At 43.8% G+C, this 26,407-nt stretch overlaps 1 protein-coding gene across 9 annotated transcripts in view; it reads left to right on the top strand.

The window, feature by feature from the left end:
• The window catches only part of LOC123755445 (SH2 domain-containing protein 4A), a 77,533-nt gene extending 51,410 nt beyond the window's left edge, over nt 1-26,123 (top strand). For 7 of the 9 annotated variants that reach the window (XM_045738133.2, XM_045738135.2, XM_069327727.1 and 4 more), the window contains 8 exons: nt 5,952-6,090; nt 14,425-14,521; nt 15,576-16,277; nt 16,603-16,816; nt 17,191-17,413; nt 23,450-23,673; nt 24,493-24,690; nt 25,477-26,123. In XM_045738133.2, the coding sequence (XP_045594089.2) occupies nt 5,952-6,090; nt 14,425-14,521; nt 15,576-16,277; nt 16,603-16,816; nt 17,191-17,413; nt 23,450-23,673; nt 24,493-24,690; nt 25,477-25,616 (1,937 nt within the window). In that variant the 3' untranslated portion in view covers nt 25,617-26,123. Of the gene's footprint in view, nt 1-945; nt 1,235-4,374; nt 4,501-5,951; nt 6,091-14,424; nt 14,522-15,575; nt 16,278-16,602; nt 16,817-17,190; nt 17,414-23,449; nt 23,674-24,492; nt 24,691-25,476 lie in introns of those variants that run through there. The other 2 variants (XM_045738136.2, XM_045738137.2) reach the window with 2 other exon arrangements.
• Nucleotides 26,124-26,407: the final 284 nt, after the last annotated feature.

Genomic DNA, 26,407 nt, shown 5'->3' on the forward strand with positions numbered 1-26,407 from the left:
AGTGGTGTGGCTCGACGCCCCGTGAGAGCCTGCAGGTACTGGGGTGGGTTAGACTTAATTGTTGTTAACATTGATATAGGCGTGTGTGCTCGGGGCCCGCCCTCATCAACCCCCCCCCCCCATCCCGCCGCCCCACACCCCCCCCCCTCCCACCCCGGGAACTGAACACACGCTCTCGATTCTGAGTCGAGGACGTAGACCACTGTGCCACAGAATCGTAAGAAGGGAAGGGAACTATGAGGAGAAAGCGCCAAGCCATTACGACTATATAGCACTTGGAAGGGGTCAGGATAAGGGTTGGGGATGGAACAGGGGGAAAGGAATGGTGGCCCAACCACTTGGACAGTCTAGGTTTAAACGGCGACCTGCATGAAGCGAGACCGTCGCTCTACCGTCCACCCGAATCATAATTATGGGAGCAGGGAAATAGAGGGAAGCAGCTCTGGGAATATTAAAGACTTATCACCATTATAACATAACTTCACGTAATATCAGATAATTTACGACTGACCTTGAGTATAATGTGTGTATGCGCGGCGTATATCTTCCCCCAGCGTAGCGTATATTTTCCCCCCAGCGCGGCGTATCTCTCTCTCCCTCCCCAGCGCGGCGTATCTCTCTCTCCCTCCCCAGCGCGGCGTAATGTTGGGTTCGCCCAGGGTGGGCAATTTATAGGTACTATCGCGTGGAGTAAAAAATATTACGTTCATCATTTTCATGTCATAATCAAACTTGTTACCAATCTGGCCACTCAGACCTCAGCCAGGGTAGACGTGTGGGTGATTATAGCACTTGTGCACAGAAGCATTAATGATGACAGAGCCGCTGTGCGTTGAAAGGTTATAAGCTGAAGCCAAGTGGTTTGAAGATCACATTGTGTGTAGGCGTTGAAGGCTACCTCCACCGTCCCGTGTCCGTGGGAACTGGCCCTGTGTCCGTGGGACTGGCCCGTGTCCGTGGCGTGTGACACAAATCCGTGGCGTGACAGTGTGATGGCCGCCCCTTGAAAACAAATTAAGCGTGTACACGCCTAGACACTACACGCGCACGTGTGTGTGGGTGACGATGAAAGTGCGGGCGTGCAGTTTGGGCGTGGAGACGACTATGGGCGTGGAGACCCCTGCAGGCGTGGAGGCCAGCGACGGTGAACTAGGCAGCCCTGGAGTGACGGGCGTCTCCAAGGTGCGGTTCTCCGTGCCCTCCATGGAGTTTGTCTGGGAAGCCGACCGTGACGGTAAGTGGGAGACGCACTCGCCCTCCCCTAACATACATTTGTATTTATTTTTTATATTCAGAGTTCATATGATATGAAGGTAAGTGGCGTTTGAAAGGAAATAATGTAGAGTTGAATACAAGTTGGCGAGAAGTCTTGGGCTGGTGTTAGGTCGGGCAGATGAGTATCAAATACACACCTGCACCAAATACAAGTGTGTGAACAGGTGTGTTTATTCAGTGCTTTGTGTAGTTATCGTAGGGACGCAGATCATTTGATTGATCTTGTTATGATGAGTACCCACATCCTAAGTACCACTGTTTTAAAGAAATAGTACTGAAATTAGGCCCCCCCCCTAGGCAGACAGGTATATAATTAGGTGTATTTTACCGAGTTTAATGAGTGTAGGTGTTGATGGAGCAGGTGTTGGTGTAGCTCCTGGACCTTCTCACTTGCCTTGATGACCCACTCATTCATCAGCCCCATCCCCCCTACCCCGGACCCACTACCCCCTGCACCTGGAGGAGTGCGTGTGTAAGTCTCCAGATTGTACCGTTGGTACGTATGGTACCATCACCAACCCTGTTTGTGTGTGTGTACCGGCACTCCACTCTTTCTCCTCCCTTGGCTTCCTACATCATTCCTTCCTCTCACTCCTTCCTTACTCTTCGTGACATGGCCAGGAGCAGTCACTGAAGACTGCCAGGCTGTCGTAACTATATGGCCCATCTCTGCAGGTTGTAATTACTAGTGTCCCTCTTAATCCAGCCTTACTACATCAATACACAGTAGGCTAATCGCTGAGGTGTACTATGGACGATTATTGTGGCACCCTTGGAAGTGGTGTAGGTGCAGCAGGTGGACTACGTGGGGTAGTATAGGTGGAGTCTTAGGTGGTTAGAATACATGGAATGGTGGCAGGACAAGGTCAAGGCGAGTAACTAGTGGTGATGTGAGCCGTGTAAGGTAGCAGCTAGCCGGAGCCTCCCGCCTCCTCCTCCCCGACGGTCTCCATCACCACTCAGGTCACACACTGTCTGCTCCTCCTCCGTTTCCTGCCCCAGGTGACCTCTTCTTCCCCCAACCTCGTCTCCATAACGCCAGCCTCTGTGGCACTGGAACAGTATGATCACTGGGCTGGTGCAAGGCTGCCAAGGGTGAGTCTAACATAAAGAGACACTAGGCTTCTTGCCCGAGGCTGGTGTGTGTGTAGGCACAGTGTGTAGTGGTGAGATTCAACGTGGCTACCCGGTTGTCACCATCCGGTGCTGGTACTGTAGTGACCATTCTCTCCGGTGCAGGCGAGGAATACACAGTGACCTGTGTTGATCCTGTGACAGTTGACAGTGACCTGTGGTGGGTATGTGGGCCTGCGGGCCGCTCCAAGCAACAGCCTGGTGGACCAAGCTCTCACAGGTAGAACCTGGCCTCGGGCCGGGCTTGAAGAAGACGGTGCGAGTATTTCCTTAGATTTCTTACATTTTTTGGGCATTTCCAGCTTCCACCTATGTTATGGTGTGAGGGGAATGTTGTCGTTATATGGGGGGGGGGAGGATATCTGGGAAGATAGTTTAGAGAGGCGAGAGTTGGAGGGAGGGCGGAAGAGGGGGCAGCAAGTTTCTCCCGGGGTCACCTGGTGGCCACAGAAAGCTTGGTGGTGTAGCCTAATACGGCAGAAACATGGTCAACCTCTCCCAGCTCTCTACACGGGTCACAGTCAAGCATAGGCCAGGCTGGTCCGTCACGGGACCTCCTCCAGGCAAATGTCAAGAACAGGGCCGGCTGGCGGGGGTGGACCGCGGGCAGGTTCTAATTGAGCCTATTAACGAGTTGGCGTGCAGGCTGGAGGTGTCGGGGCAGCGTTAGCCAGGGACGTGAGGTGTCGTGGCAGCCTACTATGCCACCTGCGGGGTACACGACCATCACAAGACATATGGTGCGCCAGCTGACTCCAGCCTCACACTGACCTGACCTCGGGCTCACTCATGCCTCGCGGGGAAAGTGTCCGGGTGGTGAGTGAGGGGGAGGTGGTGAGGGAGGGTGAGGGAGGGAGGGAGCACCCAGCCACGTCTCCACCAGGAGGTACAGTAATAAAGCCGTCTGTAACTAGTTACTTTAATTGCGTTTAGTTACGTAATAATTTATATATAAATAAAATAATAAATCAAATAAATTAATTTATAATATAAATTATACATATTAATAATATAGTTAATTTATTTTAGTTACGTTTGTAACTAGTTATTAGTTAGATTAGTTACTGGTGTAGGAAGCCTTGTGCTGGAGAGTGAGCACGTACATAATATCGTGGAGGCTGGGTACAAGAACATGTATCTTGGCAACACTCAAGTGTTTGTATTAGTCAAGGCTGAGTGTAGCGCTACACGATATGTTAGAACACAACAAATGTTTCTCTATTGTTTATAAATACATGAAAGCAGGGCGAGGTCTTCATTATATTTTACGAGGTCACCATAGCCCGTGCTACATGGATAGCTTCGTTCTCAGTAGCTAAATCTAAAACAACTAACAAACGTCTTCATTATAGTAATGAATTGAATTCTGAATTCATTGAATTCTCCATTGAATTCTCTCGTTTAAAGTCGTGGCCACACGACTAGGCCTCCTAGTTGGTGGTGTGATCAAGCAGGCTGTTCCTCAGGAGGCTGTGCGCCAGGGTCACTACACACTTGAGGGCCACTAGCTAGCAGCAGCCATCACCCCACCCGACACGGTGTATGCGTGCTGTGCGTGCGGAGAGGGATTTTGGTCTACTCAAAGCCGAATAGCGGTTGAGAGGAATATATGCAATCCTGTTTGGCCAGTGGATAGAAGCCAGTGGAAGACAAACTAAGTGCTGTGTGTTCTTCTCCAGAGGAATGAGCCATTACCCCAACCCTGAACCCCCCCGGGTTGACCCTGTCATCTTGCCGGAGTCAACCAAGGTAGTAAACATGAACCAAACTATAATGTTTGTGCCACTGATTCTCGTAGTTACGGCACCAGTGTATTTACAACCAACCAGATAACCACTGCTTCACGCACTACAGAACTACCTTACATCCCTCTGTCTTGTAAGGTGGCGAGACAACCTAAAGGATTTGTCAGAAGACAGGAAACACTGTCACGCTCAGAGAGGCGTCAGGCTGGGGGAGGTGTCGCAAGTGGGATCCTTCAAGGCTCGTGGGGCCTTGCCTTCCTTGCTTCTCCTAATCTGTGTGTACCTCAACTCGGCGCTCTCCACTACAGCTCCGTTGGCCAGGCACATCTTGCAGCAACTTGTCAAGGTGTTTGTTGAACACGTTCACTTTTTGTTCCAGTATTATTTCTTGTTTGTTGCACCTGTACAGTGCGCTCTGTGAAGGGCTTAACCTGGGGGCAGAGTGCGTGGATGCTAGTGTTTACTGGCATTATAGTAGTAATAATAGTAGATTCTAATTATAGTAGTCTGAGGGTTGCAGTGTCCTGGAGACCTTGTTGAGCCCCAGCGAGTGTGAGGTAATGATGGGGAAGATGGGTGGTCAATAACAGCTATGGAAATGGTGATGTGTGTGTGTCTTATTGACCAGCCAGTGCGAGTGGTCAATATTGTGGGGCTGTTTGTCAGGAGTCCAAACAGCTACATCTCTCTGCCTGTACACATTGGCAGGCAAGCACTGGCAGATGTCTTTGGTGCTTGTGAGTCCCTCGTACCATCCATGTCCTCTAAACTCATTTTCTGTTCACGCTCACCATTAAATATTTACCAACTTGTATAAATTTCTGAATCATCTTGCATGATGAAATCGGCAGCTGGCGCCTCTGATGTTTTCTCCCGCACGGCGAGGTCGGCACCCTTCCTCAGAGCTCGGTACCCCTTTACCTTCACAGTGTTGGTAGTGGTGCTTGAGCAACTCTCCTGTTGCTCTAACACAGCAGTGTTTTGGTGAGGTTTTAATATCGTTGTGCGCGGTGGGGGGAGGTGCGGCTGGCGTTGGTCTGTTGTTCGTCAGGTAGGGAGTCTAACAAAGGGGGTATATGTTCTCTTAGGAGGCTGTATACCCCTTTGATGTGGCCGTGTGTGCCCGTGTACCTGTCAGTGACTAAGGGGGAGTGAGGAGGGCTCTTGATGCCCCGCCTACTACTAACCTTGTTATACCTGTTGCGTTATAGCGTAACTATGGACATTCCAAATATTTGTTTAGCCTGTCCTTAAAGTTGTGGATGGAGGTGGCTTCCACAACTTCCTTCAGTACATTCCACTTGTTACCATCATATCTCCTCAGTTTCGTCTGTGCTCTAATGTTATGAGGTCCCGTTCCTTCAGTCTAGCCTCATAGCTTTAGCCCTCATGGCTCTGGGACTCGTGTAATTGAGTTCCAGAGCTGAATCGACTTGAGTATGGTCCAGGACGGACCGAAACGTCGTCGTCCCTTCAATTTCTAGTGTGTGGTCTGGTCAACAATTGAGTTCCAGGCCGGTGCTGCATATTCCAGTACTAGTCTAACAAATACTGTAGAGATGTTCTTGAAAAAATCCTAATTTAGGTTTCTAAACGACGTTTTAATGTTCACCAGCGTCCCATATGCTGCTGATGTCGCCCTCCCTGTGTGTGTGTGTGTGTGTGTGTGTGTGTGTGTGTGTGTGTGTGTGTTCACTTTCAGGAACTCCTGCTGTATTATTTATTAAATCTTGTATAATTACGTGTTTGTTCAGAGTAAAGTGGAGGTGGGATAACTCCATGTGTGTTGTGTTGCAGGTGGGAAGAAGGTGACGTTCCTGGTGGGTGGTGACGGGGAGCCAGTGGTGGTGGTGCTCGGGGGAGCCAAGGACGACGTCGACACCATCCTCCAGGAGAGGGCCAGGCGCCAGGCAGAACTCGAGGCCGACCTCATCAAGTAGGTACTACTGTCTTGTGCTAGAGGTTGTCACGGTGAGGGGGGGGTGTAGGGAGGTGAGTAACCCCCCATTCCTCTCCTTGCTGTGGTGTGGCTGGTTGGGGGGGAGGGGGGCAGTGTTGAGGGAAAGGAGGTTGAGGTTTCTGTCAATACAACAGTCACCTGTATTGACAGGTGATTGTTGTGGTAGACAGATGGTGGTGGTAAGCCAGCATACCGTCCCTCGCCAACACCAAACACACAGACCAGGCCTCTCCTTGGGAAGTGCCGGGGTGTAACAAAAAGGAGGCCTGGTCGAGGACCGGGCCGCGGGGACGCTAAGCCCCGAAATCACCTCAAGATAACCTGACTGCAACAGTTCCACCCGTGTACCGTCAATCTCTACTTGTTATATGTACTGTAATTTCTTGAGGATGATTTAACACCACCTCACCCCCATGCCCTCTCCATAAGCTTCCATCCCTCCCTTCTTTCTCCTACCTTCTTTCCTCCTACCTTCTTTCCTCCCGCCTCTCTCTCCTCTATCTCCTTAGGTATCGTGCCAGAGTTTGTCTGGAGTGAGAGAGAATGGGGAGGGGGGGGGGGGGGAGGGGGAGGGGGTGTTTGGTGAAATGTCGACCGTAATACCTAAAATGCCACAGTGACGTCAGCACTGTTTTCACAATGACGCCGAGCCTGGGAATACCCACCCATCTGGAGGCTCCCTGGTGCCCGGGGGCCAGTTTACCAGTGACCAGGAGCCATACCCACCCATCTGGAGGCTCCCTGGTGCCCGGGGGCTAGTTTACCAGTGACCAGGAGCCATACCCACCCATCTGGAGGCTCCCTGGTGTCCGGGGGCCAGTTTACCAGTGACCAGGAGCCAAACCCACCCATCTGGAGGCTCCCTGGTGTCCGGGGGCCAGTTTACCAGTGACCAGGAGCCATACCCACCCATCTGGAGGTTCCCTGGTGTCCTGGGGTCAGTTTACCAGTGACCAGGAGCCATACCCACCCATCTGGAGGCTCCCTGGTGCCCGGGGGCCAGTTTACCAGTGACCAGGAGCCATACCCACCCATCTGGAGGCTCCCTGGTGCCCGGGGGCCAGTTTACCAGTGACCAGGAGCCATACCCACCCATCTGGAGGCTCCCTGGTGCCCGGGGGCCAGTTTACCAGTGACCAGGAGCCGTACCCACCCATCTGGAGGCTCCCTGGTGCCCGGGGGCCAGTTTACCAGTGACCAGGAGCCATACCCACCCATCTGGAGGCTCCCTGGTGCCCGGGGGCCAGTTTACCAGTGACCAGGAGCCATACCCACCCATCTGGAGGCTCCCTGGTGCCCGGGGGCCAGTTTACCAGTGACCAGGAGCCATACCCACCCATCTGGAGGCTCCCTGGTGCCCGGGGGCCAGTTTACCAGTGACCAGGAGCCATACCCACCCATCTGGAGGCTCCCTGGTGCCCGGGGGCTAGTTTACCAGTGACCAGGAGCCATACCCACCCATCTGGAGGCTCCCTGGTGCCCGGGGGCCAGTTTACCAGTGACCAGGAGCCATACCCACCCATCTGGAGGCTCCCTGGTGCCCGGGGGCCAGTTTACCAGTGACCAGGAGCCATACCCACCCATCTGGAGGCTCCCTGGTGCCCGGGGGCTAGTTTACCAGTGACCAGGAGCAACACGCACGCAAATGAAAAGACAAACACATGGAAATGAATACATAATGGTTGGGCCTGAAATCATTACTCCAGCTGAGCATCCTGTCCTCTCCAACCGTGGGTGTGAGAAAGATGTGACATACACTGTGTATTTGTTGCATTATTTATTTAAATAGGGATTTATTACCTCCTTGACACATTGTAACACCCCCGATGGGGACAGGAAGCAGGCTGCTTGTCAAAGGTCCCCCCTGCTCCTGTCCTGCGAGTGATTTGGAGCCGGCTCTTCAATATAATCGGCGAGGTCTTAGGCTTGCTTGGTAGATGGTGTGAGAATATATCCAAGTAGTTGAAGGTTGTGTGTACATTATGTGGGTGAGGAGCTTGGCAAGGAACGGCCAGCGTGGGGTAATAAGTTATCGCAAGAGTACGCTTCTTGCACGACTGACTCTGGCCATATTCGGCCACCTGGATGTGCGGCCGGTTTAGCCGGATTCAGTTCCCAAACACGCCTTCCTGGTTGCTATAGAAAACTCTAGTATCTTGTAAATACGTTTCTTTGTGTGATTTTGTAATATTTTAAACTTATTCTTAGGAAAGGAGTTAATACAGGCGGTGAGTCACAATAACGTGGCTACAGTAAGTTGACCAGACCACATACTAGAAGGTGAAGGGACGACGACGACGTTTCGGTCCGTCCTGGACCACTCTCAAGTCGATTGATGACAATCGACTTGAGAATGGTCCAGGACGGACCGAAACGTCGTCGTCCCTTCACCTTCTAGTGTGTGGTCTGGTCAACAAAGGAGTTAATGTTTGCATGTGGTTACCAGCTGTGACGACGAATGTTTTGGTTGATGATTGTACACTGTCACCCGCCTGTCAGAGACGAGGCGTTGATACCCAACAAGCCAGTGGCGGGAAGGGTGGTAGTGGCGGCCACAGCCTGCACTGTGTCAAGCTGGCCTGCCCATCCACGCCCGCCCCTCCGCCCCAGACTAAACATGACAGTTGTGTGTACAATGTAATCTAAATATGAGTGCCCAGTACCCGCTTGCAACAGAGTTGAGTGGTGGGCGTCGGTGGCTGGGTCCTGGTGGGCATGGGTACGGCCTTCAACCAGACACAAGTCAATTGGAATACGGAGCTGGATAATGCAGTGTGATTCTAAGTTTCTTGCTAGGGCAGGACCCATAAGAAGGTAGAGAGTGGGACCTGGTGTTAGGGCGGGACCTGGTGTTAGGGCAGGACCCGGGACGCAGGCGGGGATAGCGAGGAGCCTACAGCCTGGTTGTGGTTGTAGAGTTCCGCTGGGTTTGTGCAGGGAACTGGAAGCCAGGTGGTATTGGTTCCATAATATCGTAGCTATATGTGGTGCATGCATTATATGCGCGCGCTCCCACACTCGGCATTGATTGTGATGAAGCTGCGTGCACAGTGCCGGATTATCTATTAGGAATAGTGCCTAGGGCCTACGAGATAATAGGTACTTACGAAAAATAGAGATCTTTTCACCCCTTTTTTACAGAATAATATTGTAGAAAAATATCTTATACATAATGATAACGAGGGGCTTTTTAAATTTATTTCTTAATCCTATTTTTATCTATTTGTTACTTTATTATTTCCTATAATATTCTATTTAGGCACATTACTTTCACCTATGACTATAAAGTATAGAAGGAAGTTGTTACAAAGAGTACACAATTTTTGTTTGTTTTTTTGTTTTAATTTTTTTCCTGAAATATCATGTACAAGGTATATATAATCAGTGGGGAATGTTTTAAGATGTACTCTAAATGCAGTCCAAGCTGGCCTCGTATAGGTGGGTTAGGTCCAAGCTGGCCTCGTATAGGTGGGTTAGGTCCAAGCTGGCCTCGTATAGGTGGGTTAGGTCCAAGCTGGCCTCGTATAGGTGGGTTAGGTCCTAGCTGGCCTCCTATAGGTGGGTTAGGTCCAAGCTGGCCTCGTATAGGTGGGTTAGGTCCAAGCTGGCCTCGTATAGGTGGGTTAGGTCCAAGCTGGGTTCAACAACTGAACCCATTCCCACAATTCATTTAGCAAGTAAAAATTTGTATGAGTTAGATGATTATTTCACATATCTTCTAACTCATTTGTATCAGAAGATGTAATTTGGTGTTGGAGTGGACGCTTGTGAGGACCAGGACTCCCCAAGCGTGTACGTCACCACTTAACTTACCTGTACATCTGTTGTTTATGATTCACCTTCTAGGAATAAAAAGTTCCAAGTAGCACGGGCTATGGTGAGCCCGTAGTGGACTTACCTGACACAGGAGCGGGGCTGTAACTGCTGTACATCTTCCTCTCAATCATATATTAAACAGTTTACGAGCTGGGACACGCTGCGAGGTCGCTCTCGACCCAAGGTTGTTATGGACAAGCTCGTAGCGCCTCGGAGCTCGTAAACGGTTTAATAAATTGGCCTTGCCAAGACGTGGCAGCTCCTGTATACACCCTCCCCACACGCGCCACGGTCAAAACAAACAATAAACCTACACCGGCAGCTGTTACATATAATGAACGATGACACACAACACTTGTGTGTTGCTGATAACATCATTGACGTGAAGGCGTTGACGTGCGTTCTTGTTGACGTGTACATTGACATGCCGAAACTTAGACATTAATTAATACAAATCTAAAAGACATCTTTTGAGCGTGAGAAAATAAAGCAAATGGAATGTACCCGAGGGAATGGCGTGACACAAGCTTACATGGTTTTATGGTAACTGAAAAGGTCTGATTAAATTATTAATTACAACAGACCGACAGTTCGGACTGTGAAGCATCGGCATCGATACGATAGGTGGTATGCTGAGAGGTATGCTTCTAATCTGGCAAAAGCAATTTATATAAAATAGGATGTTTGTTCAAAGTTGGAGGCCAGATGCTTGCGGCTAGCCTCATTAAATCTTGCAGGATCGCTGGTGGGTATAGGGAGGCTGTCATGGATGGTCGGAGTCGTCCTCATTGCCCTCTTTTTTAAGGGGCATGACCATCATACCACCCTTCATATATAGTAGTCGGCGGAGATGAAATGTTCGATGCAGAGTCGTTATCATTTGTTCATATTTTGGAATTAAGATATGAAATGCAAATACATGTTCTGATAGCTGAATGGCATTCAGTGGGCCCTCAATACTTTAATGGCGAAACCTTTTTGGGGGGTTGATACTGGCAGGGCTGGACAACCCTGTCTAGTATGTAATGACGGTAGCAGGACAGCCCCAGGGCGCACTAACTAGCTGCTGTCCCAACTCAGCCTTGTCTGTCAAGTGATAAACAGTGTTAGTCAGCACTAATCTTCCGAGCAGCTTACACATTACCCGTGTTGAGGATATCTGTCGGGAACCTGAAGAAGTTGAATGTGTGTCCGCGCCATGTGTAGCGTGACGGTGGTCGAGGAGGAGAGGTAGAGGGGAGAGGTGTAGAGACAGTGGACTTGTTGTGGTGAAGGTTCTCTCCTTCAGCAGCTGACCACTCCACGTAATGGAGTGATCCTCGAGATGGCTCGCAGATTAGTGGGGTAAGGTCGGCATCATAAAGGCGGCGTCAGATGCTGCCTCTGAGGGTCATCTGTATAGCGTCGCTGTTCATCACGTTCTCGCAATTTACTACGTAGAAAATGCAGCCGTGTTGCCTCACCAGAAACGCGCGAGCCCAAGAAGCCTACCAAGTTGACCAGACCACACACTAGGTGATGGGACGACGACGTTTCGGTCCGTCCTGGCCCATTCTCAAGTCGATTGTGAATGGTCCAGGACGGACCGAATCGTTGCCGTCCCTTCACCTTCTAGTGTGTGGTCTGGTCAACTTACTTTAGCCACGTTATTGTGACTCATCACAAGCCTACCAAACTTATCGAGGCGATGCATTATTGTTCAATTACGTAAAAATGGGAAGTGTATTGGGCGAGAGTTTTGGCGAATCCAAAATATTGGTGAAGGGAGCTGGAGGCGAGGCTGCGGCACAGACGCCCCATGGACCAGTATGCCTAATGAATTGTTGACAAACTGAAGTTTTCTTATGACGTCTGTAAAAGGCAGCACGGGGAGCGTGGGCTGCTTAGTGTTTAAATATTGAACATTAGTCTTTCATTGTGTTCCTGTCCTGTGTGAGCCCCCGTCTGACCTTGTGTGTGGTGCAGCTGCACGCGGGGGTGACCTGGTGTGTGGTGGTGCAGCTGCACGCGGGGGTGACCTGGTGTGTGGTGGTGCAGCTACACGCGGGGGTGACCTGGTGTGTGGTGGTGCAGCTGCACGCGGGGGTGACCTGGTGTATGTTGGTGCAGCTGCACGCGGGGATGACCTGGTGTGTGTGGTGGTGCAGCTGCACGCGGGGGTGACCTGGTGTGTGTGGTGGTGCAGCTGCACGCGGGGGTGACCTGGTGTGTGTGGTGGTGCAGCTGCACGCGGGGGTGACCTGGTGTATGTTGGTGCAGCTGCACGCGGGGATGACCTGGTGTGTATGGTGGTGCAGCTGCACGCGCGGGTGACCTGGTGTGTGTGGTGGTGCAGCTGCACGCGGGGGTGACCTGGTGTGTGGTGGTGCAGCTGCACGCGGGGGTGACCTGGTGTATGTTGGTGCAGCTGCACGCGGGGGTGACCTGGTGTGTGGTGGTGCAGCTGCACGCGGGGGTGACCTGGTGGTGGTGGTGCAGCTGCACGCGGGGGTGACCTGGTGTGTGGTGGTGGTGCAGCTGCACGCGGGGGTGACCTGGTGTGTGGTGGTGGTGGTGCAGCTGCACGCGGGGGTGACCTGGTGTGTGGTGGTGGTGCAGCTGCACGCGGGGGTGACCTGGTGTGTGGTGGTGGTGGTGCAGCTGCACGCGGGGGTGACCTGGTGTGTGGTGGTGGTGGTGCAGCTGCACGCGGGGGTGACCTGGTGTGTGGTGGTGGTGGTGGTGCAGCTGCACGCGGGGGTGACCTGGTGTGTGGTGGTGGTGGTGGTGGTGCAGCTGCACGCGGGGGTGACCTGGTGTGGTGGTGGTGGTGCAGCTGCACGCGGGGGTGACCTGGCGTGTGTGTGTGGTGGTGCAACTGCACGCGGGGGTGACCTGGTGTGTGGTGGTGGTGCAGCTGCACGCGGGGGTGACCTGGTGGGTGGTGGTGGTGGTGGTGGTGCAGCTGCACGCGGGGGTGACCTGGCGTGTGTGTGTGGTGGTGCAGCTGCACGCGGGGGTGACCTGGCGTGTGTGTGTGTGGTGGTGCAACTGCACGCGGGGGTGACCTGGTGTGTGGTGCAGCTTCTATCCCGACAATTTTCCCGACTGTTGATATGTATCAATCTATTCAGTTCTGAGAGCTGTCATTTTGATTGAACATTGACTGATTAAATGTGTATAAATTGACACATTCTATCGCTATCCAAATATGACAAGTTTTGGGTGGTTGTACAGATGGCAGGTAGAATGCCAGCATGATCTGAGGCAAGCCGCAGCTGTAATGTGTAAGGGGAAGCACATGTGAGGATGGATGCTGTGTGGAGTTGACAGGTGTGAGCACATATATACATGCCTTCCGTTCTTTCCTGCTTCCTTGACACACACACCTGTCACTTTTTCTCTAGTGTAGTGGTATTGGCGATTAAGAGAATGGTGATGGTATTGAAGGGATTATTAAGATTACTGTAGATAGTTTGAGTGGTATTACTTGGTCAGTGACAGGGCCTGACTTGTGAGAGCGGCCCTACAGGGCTGGGGCCAGTAGCCTCGCCTTATTTGGTAAATATTTGAAGTTCCAGCATCTGGACGCTTTTTACGTAAAATTCTCTCTCAGAAGTGCACTTTGTAGTAATATATTAAAGGTTTATTTTAGTATTGATATCATTTGAACTGCAGCGAGCGTTAATGACAGAGATGGGAGGAGGATAGATGTTCTAAGCTGTGGTATAGGGCGTAGTGGAGCTTGTGACCATAAAAGACTCAACTGACCTTGGGGTCCTCCGGATAGTAACTGTGTGTACCTTGCGTAACTTATAGCGACAAACGACCGATGAAACATGTTGTCATTATCAAGACCATTTTCCTTAGCCAAATTAATTTTGGGATGTAGTTTGAGGTCATAATGTTCTGTGTTTTCACCTAACACCCACAACACCGGTATGGGGTGTATAATAAAAAAATGTTGAAATAAATGATTATGTATACAGTTCTCATCCCGTGGCTGGTGGGAGGACATAGTGATGACTAAGGGAAATCTTTCTGTCTTCTGCAGAAGGCAGCGTTGAACCCTCTGTGGTGTAAAATGTTGAAACAAAAGTTAAGGTAAAACTTTTTAGAAAAAAAATAAAATTGAAGACGTGGTTAAGAATAACACTTACCTTTGATTTTAGTAAATGCACAAGTTTTAAGCAAGAAGCCGTGTTACATTGTTGGGAGACTGTCTAAGGGGCTTAATGCACAATCAGCTCATTTACTTGGCTCTAAATTTGTGTCAGAAGCACAAGAGTGGTGGTGATCATGGGTGTGCTTGTACACATTTATGCTCACGAATTTAACCACATGTGTTCATTCCATGTCCTATACTTGTTCTCAATGTCAGTAAAGTTTTTATATAGTTTGGCATAGCTGATTTACATAATAAACCATAATTGACTTTATGTTTCCAGGATAGGCAGTTATGTCATCAATCATAAAGTTGAGTATAATATCAGTAAATATTGTTTCTTTTACCAGGCGAGCAGCGGAGGAGGAGCTGGACAAGCTGGTCCGGTTGAGCCGGTCGACAGTCCAAGCCATGGAGGAAGAGGCCATTAGGAACACACAGCAAAAGGTAATTATATCATGCCTCGAGTATTCCCACCGGCCACCATACCACTTCCCTAGCATTAATATACCCACCACACAGCTTCACTGCAGGGTTATGTTTATTGCTGACAATTGTAGAGTTCTTAGTCCAGGAAATCCTAAATGAATAATCAGATATCAGCTGAGCAACACTGAATTTACGAAATCTGAATGCCGAAAAAGTTCTGAAAGTGATAATTGATAATTAACTTTGAAAAGAGTCCTTCTGGGGAAAATGGCCATGTACTCCATCTTGACTATTGTATGGTACACGATGGGCTTTGGTTAGGGTTCCATGGAGAAGTGGACCATAGGACGAGTCTTCAGCATTGTCTAGCATATTTTATTATGGGATAATATTATATTGAACTACTAATTCAGAAAGTGCTGCAAAAACTGTAAAATATAATAAGTTGTGCCATAAATTTCCTGGCTAAAGCTTGTACTGTATTACACAAGCTATTAAAAACCTGTTTCAGAATAACGGTTCAAATCAATATTTGTAGTACCTAAGCACTTAACATGAATTCATTATCCCAGTCATTTACACAGGCAACTACTGTACTATCACACATTCAACTATTACAATTTTACTGTGAACAGCCTGCCCATTCATCATTATACATTTGTACAGTGATGCCAAAATTATCTACAACAATTGATTCCACAGCCATTTGTTGCAGCAATATATGTTTTTGTTCACTTTGTGCAGGAATTTATTGGATTTTATTGTTGTTAACAATAGAACACACATTTGTGTTTTATTTATTAAAATCACATGGAAAGTTCATTTTAATATACAAGATAAATACAGTTTTTGTTTAGTCTTTGATCTGCAAATCCTTATCAAGACACTTAATCCTGATATTAATGTGAGGTATAACTGGATCATAATCTGTCATTGTATCCAGACTTCTAATGAAATAGGTTCCATTTCTGCAAAGCTGTACCTTACAGTACTGCTTTGCTTATAAAAATAATTGCTCTATTATTTGTATAATGTTTCCTCAGAAAGAATTCAATGTTTTTTTTTCTTTCAGGAGCGAGATCCAACACGAGAGGCAGTTGTAAGATCTTTACAGGAAGCAACTGTAGAGATGGAAGGACACATCCTGGCCATGGAGGAGGCTGAGGCCCAGCAACAAAAGTTGTTAGTCAGCAATACAACACCTCTATCAAATGGTGCTCCATCCCCCGTTTCACCAGAAATTGGCAGTTCTAAATCACCCTTGTCATCGTCTGCATCATTGTCATCATTGTCTTCATTATCATCAAATTCTTCAGCATCATTGCCACCATCACCCCCTGCATTCACTATTTCCTCGTATGGAAATTGTCAGAACACCTCAACAAAGAAACATAATGGCTCGCCCTCGTGGGATACTGCAACTAAGCCTTCATCTATTCATGCTCCTTCCACCCTGACAGCAAAGCCTCCAATCCTAACACCAAAGCCTAACCTGATTCATACTTTTACCCACACTCCAGTACCTCATCCCCAATCTTCCACCCAGCCACTTGTGGCCACAAACACAAGTAGTAGTATTAATAGTCAAAATAGTCCTGGATCATCTCCACCCTCATCTGTTTCTTCAATCACATCCACTCTGTCATCCTTCACACCTTCACCAATACCCTCATTGCCATCTCCCTCGTCTCCCAGAGCGCCTTCTCCACTGGCCATCGTAGAAAGAGATGACAATGAAAAAATACAGCAGATGCCATCACCTTCTTCAACTGTGGTAAGATTTTTTTTAGGGTCAACCCCCATTTGGTAAGCAAAATGGGTTGGTCCTAAAAATAAACCATGTGATACTCGGCTCAATATTTCTCGCGTCAGATTCTCTTTCGTTTAAGACTACCGAATACTTTCACTTTAATCAGATCCTCTTTAAAATAAATACCCGATAAATATACTATACATACTGTGTATATTTTAATAATTTATGGTTATTATTATGAATACTTAATGATACTGTAATAATAATTAGTAATATTTTTGATAAATATCTGGTACATTTTCAGAATCTCTATTTATGTTTACTCTAATGTCATTTTGTTGAACAGGTTGGTGTAGCAGCACAGATCAAGCGCTTTGAGCAGTTGTCCGAGGGATCACTTGAAGCTTTGAAGACAGCCACCCTAGAGCGAGCCAAGAAACGAAGACAAAGAGAAATCTTGGAACATCTCCGCAGTCAGGTAGAAGCGGCACGCCAACAGGTTGCTGATGCAACTACCAAACAGTCTGCTGAAAAGGATGATATTGCTTGGCAAGAGCAAGGTAACAAATTTACTGAATTACAGCAGCTTTTTTTTTTTAATACAGTATGGTAGTAATAAAGTTTGTACAATATTTCTTAATTTAAGGCATTTTGGAGAAAGTGTTGAAATAAAGTGGCTGAAACATGACTGCATAAGGGTGGGCAAACAGGCAAACAAATTTTTAATTTGGCATTCAAACATTTAGAATGGGTCATCTCTCAATTATAAGGGAGTTTGTATTTTCAAGGTCTTACTGTAGATATATTGTATATCGTACAAATATACTGTATCACCATCTGCTGTGCACTATGGACAAATGGCTAATTAGTATATCGATTGCTATATTTATTGCAGTCATGTTGAAATTATTATTCTTTAACAATTTACCAACAGAACGCAAGGCAAAAGAAGCAGAAAGACGTATTAGAGAGATAGCTCGTAGAGCCCGTGAGGAGCACCGCCGTGCGTCATACAACTCTCCTCCAGCCCATGCCATCAACAGAAACCTTAATGGCCTTACCCACATTACCCTTTTCAAGAATGGCATTAATGGGGTTAATGGCCACACTGGGGTTGGAGGAGACATTAATGGCAATATCAAGACTGCATCAGAAGAGTATGTTGCCTAGTAATATTTTTGTCTTGTTTTCAGTGTTGTTCATAATGTTTGGAGGTGAATTTTGTGGCTAATTTTAATGCTAATCATAAATTTGCATTCTTGTTATGATATATACAGCCAATAAATTCTGGTTCCTACAATTGGCATTATTTTTCATGTGTATTTTGAATATTATTAAACTTACTCATGAGAGAGGCATTACCTATTAGTATTTTAATACATGCATTGATAAGAGATATATAAAATGGGTGAACTAAAAGTTGATGTTCAATTTGAACTTAGCACAGAAGTGTTCATTACACCAGTGGAATAAGCTTCAGAATTAATCACTTTATTACATTGATTATTTACCTATGATGACATGCACTTGTGTAATCAGTTCTGCCCCTCGGGAGAGCAACAGGCATGGCCTTACTATGCAAAGTGAATAATTAAGTTCTGTAGTAAATTCAGTCCAAATGAACCAGTTCCAGATTTCATTGCTATTTTTACAAATGTTCAAATACTGTGCCTGGATGAACACAGGGTATGCCTGGAGTGACCTCTGGAATTCATTTAGAATTTTTACAGAAAGGCCAAATTTTTCTTGTTATAGCTATACAGTACACCATTCCCCTCCAGTAAAAATATTTAAAACGGGTGCACCATAAAAAGTGTGTAGTTGTGTGTAATGCACTCTATTGTATTTCTTGTCAGAATGCTGTCCTTCCATTGTTGTGTTTGTGGAGTGTCATTTGTAGAAACTCATTTTGCAATAAACTTTTTCATCTTTGCATTCTTATAACCTTAAGTTTGTCAACCTTCTGAAACAACATTGCAAGTCATCTCGGAATGAAGTCTGACGACAAGGCAATAACTTTTAGGGGGTTGTGACAGAAGCATATTGAATACAGTATAGTACAACCAAAGAAGGGCGTGTGTGTTTTTGATAGTTTTGTAGGCTTTTATAATGCAGTACTTTAAAGCATATTTAACTCAAATGGATGATATATGTATGTAAATATTTATAAAAGTTAATTTACTCTGTAACACTCTTATTAATGTTATAGCAAAAGCAATGCTAAACATATATCAAGTTAAAATTGTACAAGTTTTCAAGTGATAAATTTTTTTAAATTTAAAAAATAAACTTATAACCAAATATAATGGCTTTTATACTCATAAGAACTTAGAATACTACAGACATGAATTGATGTAATCAAATTCCTTGTGCATATTCAAAGTAGAATGTGTGTGTGAAAACTTTATTAAGACAAGAATAATAATAATAATATACTTGAAAATTTGCATTGAGAAAGCCACCTCTACCCTCCTCTATACAGCTGTTGACACATTAAACAGTAATTAAATGAATTTTGAGAACAATGTAAAGTTTAACGCAATTCTATAAATCCAGCTGTAATTCTCATATATTCGGGTCACTGGTTATAATTTTAAAGATATTAAATTGAACAATGTAAGTCTTGGAAGCCTTACCACTTGATATGTTGAATTCATCTGCCTTGTTCCCACACTTCAATAGTGATGTCTGTTTTATCCTTCAACATTTAAATGCAGTACTGTATCTTAGTCATAAGTACAAAAATAAAAAAATGGCTACAATTTTAAATGAACAAATCCACAAGGGCTATGACGAGGATTCGAACCTGCGTCCGGGAGCATCCCAGACACTGCCTTAATCGACTGAGCTACGACAGGGTTAAAAAGAGTTGAAACCGAAGTGTCTGGGATGCTCCCGGACGCGAGTTCGAATCCTCGTCACAGCCCTTGTGGATTTGTTCATTTGATGCATCACGTTAGTGTGATCTGTGTGTAGCTACAATTTTATTTTTGGTGTGGATATACTGATACAGTACTGCTGAAAACTGTGATAATGAAGATGAACAGAGATATTCTTTGTAGTTAATAATGAGCCAACATCACCTCTGTTCTCAATGTGGTTGCAATATTGGCTGTGACCAATAGCTTCACATTATAACATTCCACAGAATCTGGCTAATCACAGACAAATTAGTGTAAATTACTGAATAGAGTATTAGTGTATGCTGCACCAAAAACCATAACCAAAATGGTTGTTATACTAACCAAGTGTTTTTTAAATGTAGTACTGTAACTTGCTAAGTAATCTCAAGCCGTGAATTGTGAAGGCAAAGTGTAGAGTAGTAACACATGCATGTGTTTTGCATGATTTATGTGATTAATCTTAACATATCTATAACTTTAACATTTATTGTAATAAGAGGAGCCAATACAAAGTTATACAAAATTTTAGTTTTCCTGTTATGCGTGAGAGCATAATCAGGGAACCCAAATTTTGTAAGGATCTGTATTGGAAGTACGTGCAGTACTGTAGTAATTATGGCCTAGTTGGAAAAATCAAATACGGTACTCGATCAATATTTTGGGTCAAATAAATACTGTCGCTGTAAACAAGCCAGATTGTACATAATTATAATTGTGCGCACAGTAATGTGAACTGCCTATACCTATAGTATAGCTTATTTAAAAATTATATGCTGTACATAAGGGAAAATCTATTGCACAGATTTTTTTCCAGAATTTCATCAGTACAAAAACTGGAATCTTGACTAAACTTTAATTTCTCCATTGCAGTATTCAAAAGCATTTAAACAATGTTCATAATAAATGTGGCAAGTTATATTATGAATAAATTTTCATTATTACCTTCTCCATAGTCAAGTGAAAGAGCAGGATACCGGGACACGTCTAATATTTGAAGCTCGGGGAGATTAGACTAGCAGGCAGATCATGATTTGCATGGCACTGGAAAACATAATTTCAGTGGATTGCAGTAAGCACTTTTAGTTTCAAAGTGCATAGGCAAATTTGGTTTATACATGGGTTTTGCATGAATTATTTGATGGTATGTGGGACTATCATGTATCTGACAGTGAGTTGGGCACCCACTAGCCACATTTAATGTTTCATAAATGTTTTAGACTATTCAATAATTGCACATCACAAGCATTCTCAATGCCATTACATTCTGTATTTGTGGCTATAAAATACAATATTAAATTAATTTTTTTTATATTGAATAATGTAGATTATGAGCATCCCTTCTTTAATTCCTCTTTGCTGGTTGCCATCAGGTCCTCTTTCATTTATATTATTGCACATATACAGCTCTCTTTGTTCTGTCCTTTCCAAATGGTGTCTGGAACCCTGGGTGTTTAAAATTTCCCTTTCATTAACTCTGAGCCTCCGTTTTGACGCACTGCTCAACCTTGGAAAATGTTCACAATGTGTCAAGACTTATTTACCAGTTTCTGCCATTTGTATAGAGTAATAGAAGCATTTTAATCTACCATTTCTAGTAGGCTCAAATATTGGCCCTGCATTCTAATATTCTTTGTAACTGTGGTTACTCCTCCATGTATGTGTGTAATATCTTAAGGTGCTAGAAATACCTGGCCAAAATGTGTGTGGCCACTTCCCCAAAAATGTTGAATGATCAGGAGCTGATCATTCAACATTTTGGCGATGAATGATCACCAAAGAAGTGGAGATATGGAAAGGTTCACACTAATGTGTGTTCTAAAATAAGCTGCAGTGTTGATTTTTTTTAACATTAAACCCCACAATATTTGAATTTCTCACAATTATAAGGAGCTTAATTGTGTAAGTGCTTCAAACTGACATATCATTTGATATGTTGTATTGCAAATGCTGTATTCGGTTACCATTTATCTACGTGGATGTGGTAACTTGTAGTAGTCTCTGATTATTTTGTATTAATATTTTTAATAATACTGTAATAATAATAATAATAATCTTATATAAAGAAATTTAAGATTACAGTAAAAATTTATGCATAGGTATTTTTAAGTTTTTCCACTACAGTACAGCAATCTCTCACAGCTGTTCAGGACGAACCTTAAGCTGCCCATTATACAATACTGTACCTCATAACCAGTTATCAGAGCACAGTACAGTACTTTTGAACATATTTGTACATAGTATACCTTTTTTTGTTGTAACAGATTCATTCATAATAACTAATTGACAGTTTCCCTCCTACGTGAGCTACATAGTCTTCCCAATTTGGCATTTTCTTTTGATACTCGTACTCAAATGCAAAGTTAGTGTTTTGTATGTACAGTAAAACATGCCATTCATGGTTTGACAAATATATTAATTTCTCTTAAATTAGCACACTGTATCCAATGATGCAAAGTGGGTCATGTTTAAACATAGAGACTTAAGACAATATTGAGGCTGTATGATGGATCATGCATGTGCCAAGGGAGTCAGGGACGCAGGTTCAATCCCATTGTACTGCATAAATATTTTCTCAAGATATATACATGTATTTGTAACCTATTGTGTATAAAGGAAACTGTTCCATTTACATACCTCATGAGGTGGTTGAGATTACAGATGGATAGTTTACAGCTGTCCATGTGATTACAGTGAATACAGCTGTCCATGTGATGGACAGCCAAGCTTGCTTTGTCCACGTGATGGACAGCCAAGCTTGCTTTGTCCACGTGATGGACAGCCAAGCTTGCTTTGTCCATGTGAAGGACAGCCAAGCTTGCTTTGTCCACGTGATGGACAGCCAAGCTTGCTTTGTCCATGTGAAGGACAGCCAAGCTTGCTTTGTCCACGTGATGGACAGCCAAGCTTGCTTTGTCCATGTGAAGGACAGCCAAGCTTGCTTTGTCCATGTGAAGGACAGCCAAGCTTGCTTTGTCCACGTGATGGACAGCCAAGCTTGCTTTGTCCATGTGAAGGACAGCCAAGCTTGCTTTGTCCACATGGACAGCCAAGCTTGCTTTGTCCATGTGAAGGACAGCCAAGCTTGCTTTGTCCACATGATGGACAGCCAAGCTTGCTTTGTCCACATGATGGACAGCCAAGCTTGCTTTGTCCACATGATGGACAGCCAAGCTTGCTTTGTACCCTGCATAACTCCATTGTCCCTTCACCCCCATCATCGTCCACACATTTATGGGGATTTTATTGGAATTTGGTGAAATTTGATGCTTCAACTCACTCTGTAGTGGATACTAAAGAGTAAAAAACCCCATAGTATAGAAGGAAAAGAAAAAAAGTCATGATAGTTAAGTTACCTAGGAAGATGTATGGTTTTGAAAAGTCTTAAAAATAGTTGTATGTAAATTACATTACTGTATATCTAATACAATAGTCATTTTAAGATATTTACATGTATAAAAATTACATGATGAATAGGTTTACAAATGTGAAATTAATGTAAACATCAAGTTAATGAGATCACCTACCCATTTACACCCAGATTGTATCAGGTGTGTGAGCTGTGATAGTTCTTAGTCTGACTATTTTACACTGTAATCACATTTAGTTTTTATCATGAAATAGAAGAATCATTTCAGAATATTTACAGGTAAAAAGGAAATGTAAACAAATAAACAGCTATATAATTAAACATGATATAACAAACATAAGACAGAACAATGCAATCATCAGTAAAGATTCATATGAAAAATAATGAGACTAAATAGTTTTACAAGATAAATTTTGTTTGTTCACATTGCGTGCTACATTTGATACTGAGGGAAATAAACAAGGTGGATGAGGACAACCTCTCTAAACCGAGAGAAAGTAAGAGAAGATGACAAATGATTACTTTGAAATACAGAATGATGAAAAATATCCATTCCAAGACATTAAAGCCATCTCCATCAATTAATAATTAACTTAAGGCCAGATACGACAAATCATTAGTGTGTCAGGAAAGTTCGAATGAAGCACAGCAGCAGCATCAAGGAAGCCAGAAGGCAGGACATCAGAATTAGACTTCACTTTCCTGAAATCATTGTTAGTCAAGCACATTCATACAGTACAGAGTACTGATGTGTTGTTTGGCTAGCATATCTTCAGCCACATTATTGTGACTAATTGTCTGCTTCAGGTTTATTTTAATATGATTAAGATTTTCATTTTAAAATGTGCCTTGATACAGATTTGCAATATAAAAAAATATTTAAACTCTAAAGAACTAAAGGTATTCTTTTTCCTCGCAAACAGTATGAGCAACAACAACCACAACCACCAAAGCAACAGGAGCAGTGGTGATGGCAACAGTGGTAGTGTGCTTAAGAATGGACATATATCTGGATGTATGCGCCACAGACTACGTCCCCCTAAACCACCATCTCAAGCATCAATTGTGGCATGGTTTCGTGAGGAGGAGCTTCCTCGAGGAGCTGGGTTAGAGCCTTCACACCTCAAGATTGCTCCCTGGTTTCATGGTATGAATAATTTTGAGATAAACTGTTTAAGAGTAATTTATCACATCTGAAGATATAGGCAATAGTAACTGGCAGCATTCAGAATTTTAAAGATATATATATGTTAATTAGTAATATATTGTGTATTAATATATATATATAATATATATATAAAAAAATTAAATAAAAATAATATATATGTGTGTAAATCACGAACATTAACACGTGATGGAAAATGTGACAGTGTCAGAACACGAAGGAGGAATTGAAACAGGAATTTCCTGTTTTTCTTCTTCAGAAGGATGAAGATATATTATTATATATGTATTATACATATAAAATATATTATAATATATTATAATAATAATAATAATACACAGTATATAAATAATCAGTCACAGCTTCCCCAAGAACTTTAAATTTGATTAACTTATTTTCTTTAAGTTTAATTGGGTAACAATAATATATGAGAAATAAGCTAACATATATGAATTGTTAGACATTTAACAACCGATATAAAAAATGTTAAGTGATATTTAATGATGAAAGGCATAGACTACCTTGTTATAGAATCTGTAGCTTTAGCAACCGTACAAATGTAGTATTTAATATACACGGTAACTGCAAATGCAAATTGACTTATTTAGAACGAGGAAATGTGAGTGAAGCTTGTTGCATGATGTTAATTACTTCACAAGTTCTCTTTTTTTTTTTAACTGGCTAAGAGAAGTACTGTATAGAATTTGGTGTTAGAACCTATGCGAACCCTCATCACGGCTCCTATGGAATTTCTCAATAATAATAATATAAAACATCTTAATTTTCTTTTTATCCCAACAGGTATTATCAGCCGTACAGAGGCAGAAGAAGTTTTAGCTGGAGCGGCTGTTGGATGTTTCCTCGTGAGAGTGAGTGAACGTATCTGGGGGTATGCCATATCATACAGAGCTGCTGACCGCTGCCGACACTATCTCATAGATGTTACAGGAGGAAAATACACATTCTTTGGTTCACACCAAGCATCTCATGAGACCCTTAGTAAGTATGAATACAGTACATTTATTTAACATTGTATCTCCAGTAAAGTTAGTTTGGTTCATTTATTATGCACCCCATACCCATCTTGTGGGCAGTAGTGGAAAGGGTTGCAGAGGCACATAATGGTCTCAGGGACTGAACCCCACAATTCATTTAGCTAAGCAAGTTACAATCTTGATGAGCTAGTTACAAAATTCAATGCACGTCGTCACATCAACAATGGGCTCGAGACTGACCACAAGTACAGGTCCTAAATTAAGCAACTGACATATGTGGAGAGCTAGTGTGGGGAAATTAACATAATGTTACATGAGAACAAAAGCGATGTACTGTATTCCAGACACTTGACAATATCCACATTTTCTCACACCTTTCAAATGTCTGCCTGAACATTATTTTTGTGTACTCCTGCCAATCTCCCTCCCGCCCCCCCCCCCCTACACACACACACAACTGTGTAGTTTACAAAAGTAGATTTCTAACCAGTACAGTAATGTAGATAAAATTAAACATTACATTCATGGTGGTTTTTTGGAATGCAGGAGACTGTAGAATGCTTTGAAAGTTCCATGATTTAAGAAAAGTATGTAAAACATGCAAATTCCACTACAATTCTCACCAAGAAAAGCTTGGCAAATTTTAGTGAGGAATACCTATTGTGTGTAAAGGTAAATGTTCACTTTCTCAGCTTACATACAGTGTGCACTTACTGTACAGTTACTGTACAGTACATCCTCTGCTACTCTCAGCTGAAGCCCTTATATTAAAAGAACCTTGTTCCAACAGGTGATCTTGTAGAGTACCACAAAAAAGAAGCCATTACTACCACAGGCGGAGAGCTTCTGACCCGTCCCTGTGGCCAGCCTAACCCAAGGAGACCTGACTACTTGGATCTATTTTCAGGAACTCACTACTTGACATTCTAGTTTCTACAACAAATCATGAATTAATACTGCACCTGTACAAATAATTTTATAAGGAAATTAGATGGAAGCTGTATTTTTTTTTATTTACACTTCCAGCATTAGCTATCCTGTGGACATAAAATTTTGTATAATGTCTCATGTATGTGCTAAAGGTTAATCCTGCCATGTGGTATAATGGTGATGCTGGGGACTACTGTATATATCATAGAAACTCTGCTCTGTGAACATGATTTTCTTGGTCCTGTTATTGCTAAAATCTAGTAATGAATTATATATTTCATAATTAATCATTATACAGTGAGTTTGTTGTACATAAGAGTTTATTTAAGTCTGAGAATATAATATAATAGTCTTAATAATTGTAAACCCTCATAATTATATTTGTAGGATATACATGTTATTTACTCTTTTCCCCTGAAAAATAATAATGAAATTTCCTGCACTTGTGATACAATAAAAATGTACTTCTGTAAATATAATAAAATTAAAGCATAACCAAATACTGTATGTACTGTATAGTCATTTCTTTATCCTACAAAGTGTAGGAAATGTGAATGTTAGTGGACATAAATGCTGTGGAAATATGGTGACACAGAAACACACTGTGTATTTTGTGTGTGTGTGTGTGTGTGTGTGTGTGTGTGTGTGTGTGTATGAGAGAGAGAGAGCATGTAATAAGGCACTAGGAGTGTGTATAAAAAAATCAAAGGTTTATTTCCATTTTATTATTTTTAAATTAACAAAAACGCATACTGTATAGCTCATATTTGTCTCACAATGTATAAACCTAG

Source organism: Procambarus clarkii, chromosome 20 (assembly GCF_040958095.1).
Source record: "Procambarus clarkii isolate CNS0578487 chromosome 20, FALCON_Pclarkii_2.0, whole genome shotgun sequence".
Lineage (NCBI taxonomy): Eukaryota > Metazoa > Arthropoda > Malacostraca > Decapoda > Cambaridae > Procambarus > Procambarus clarkii.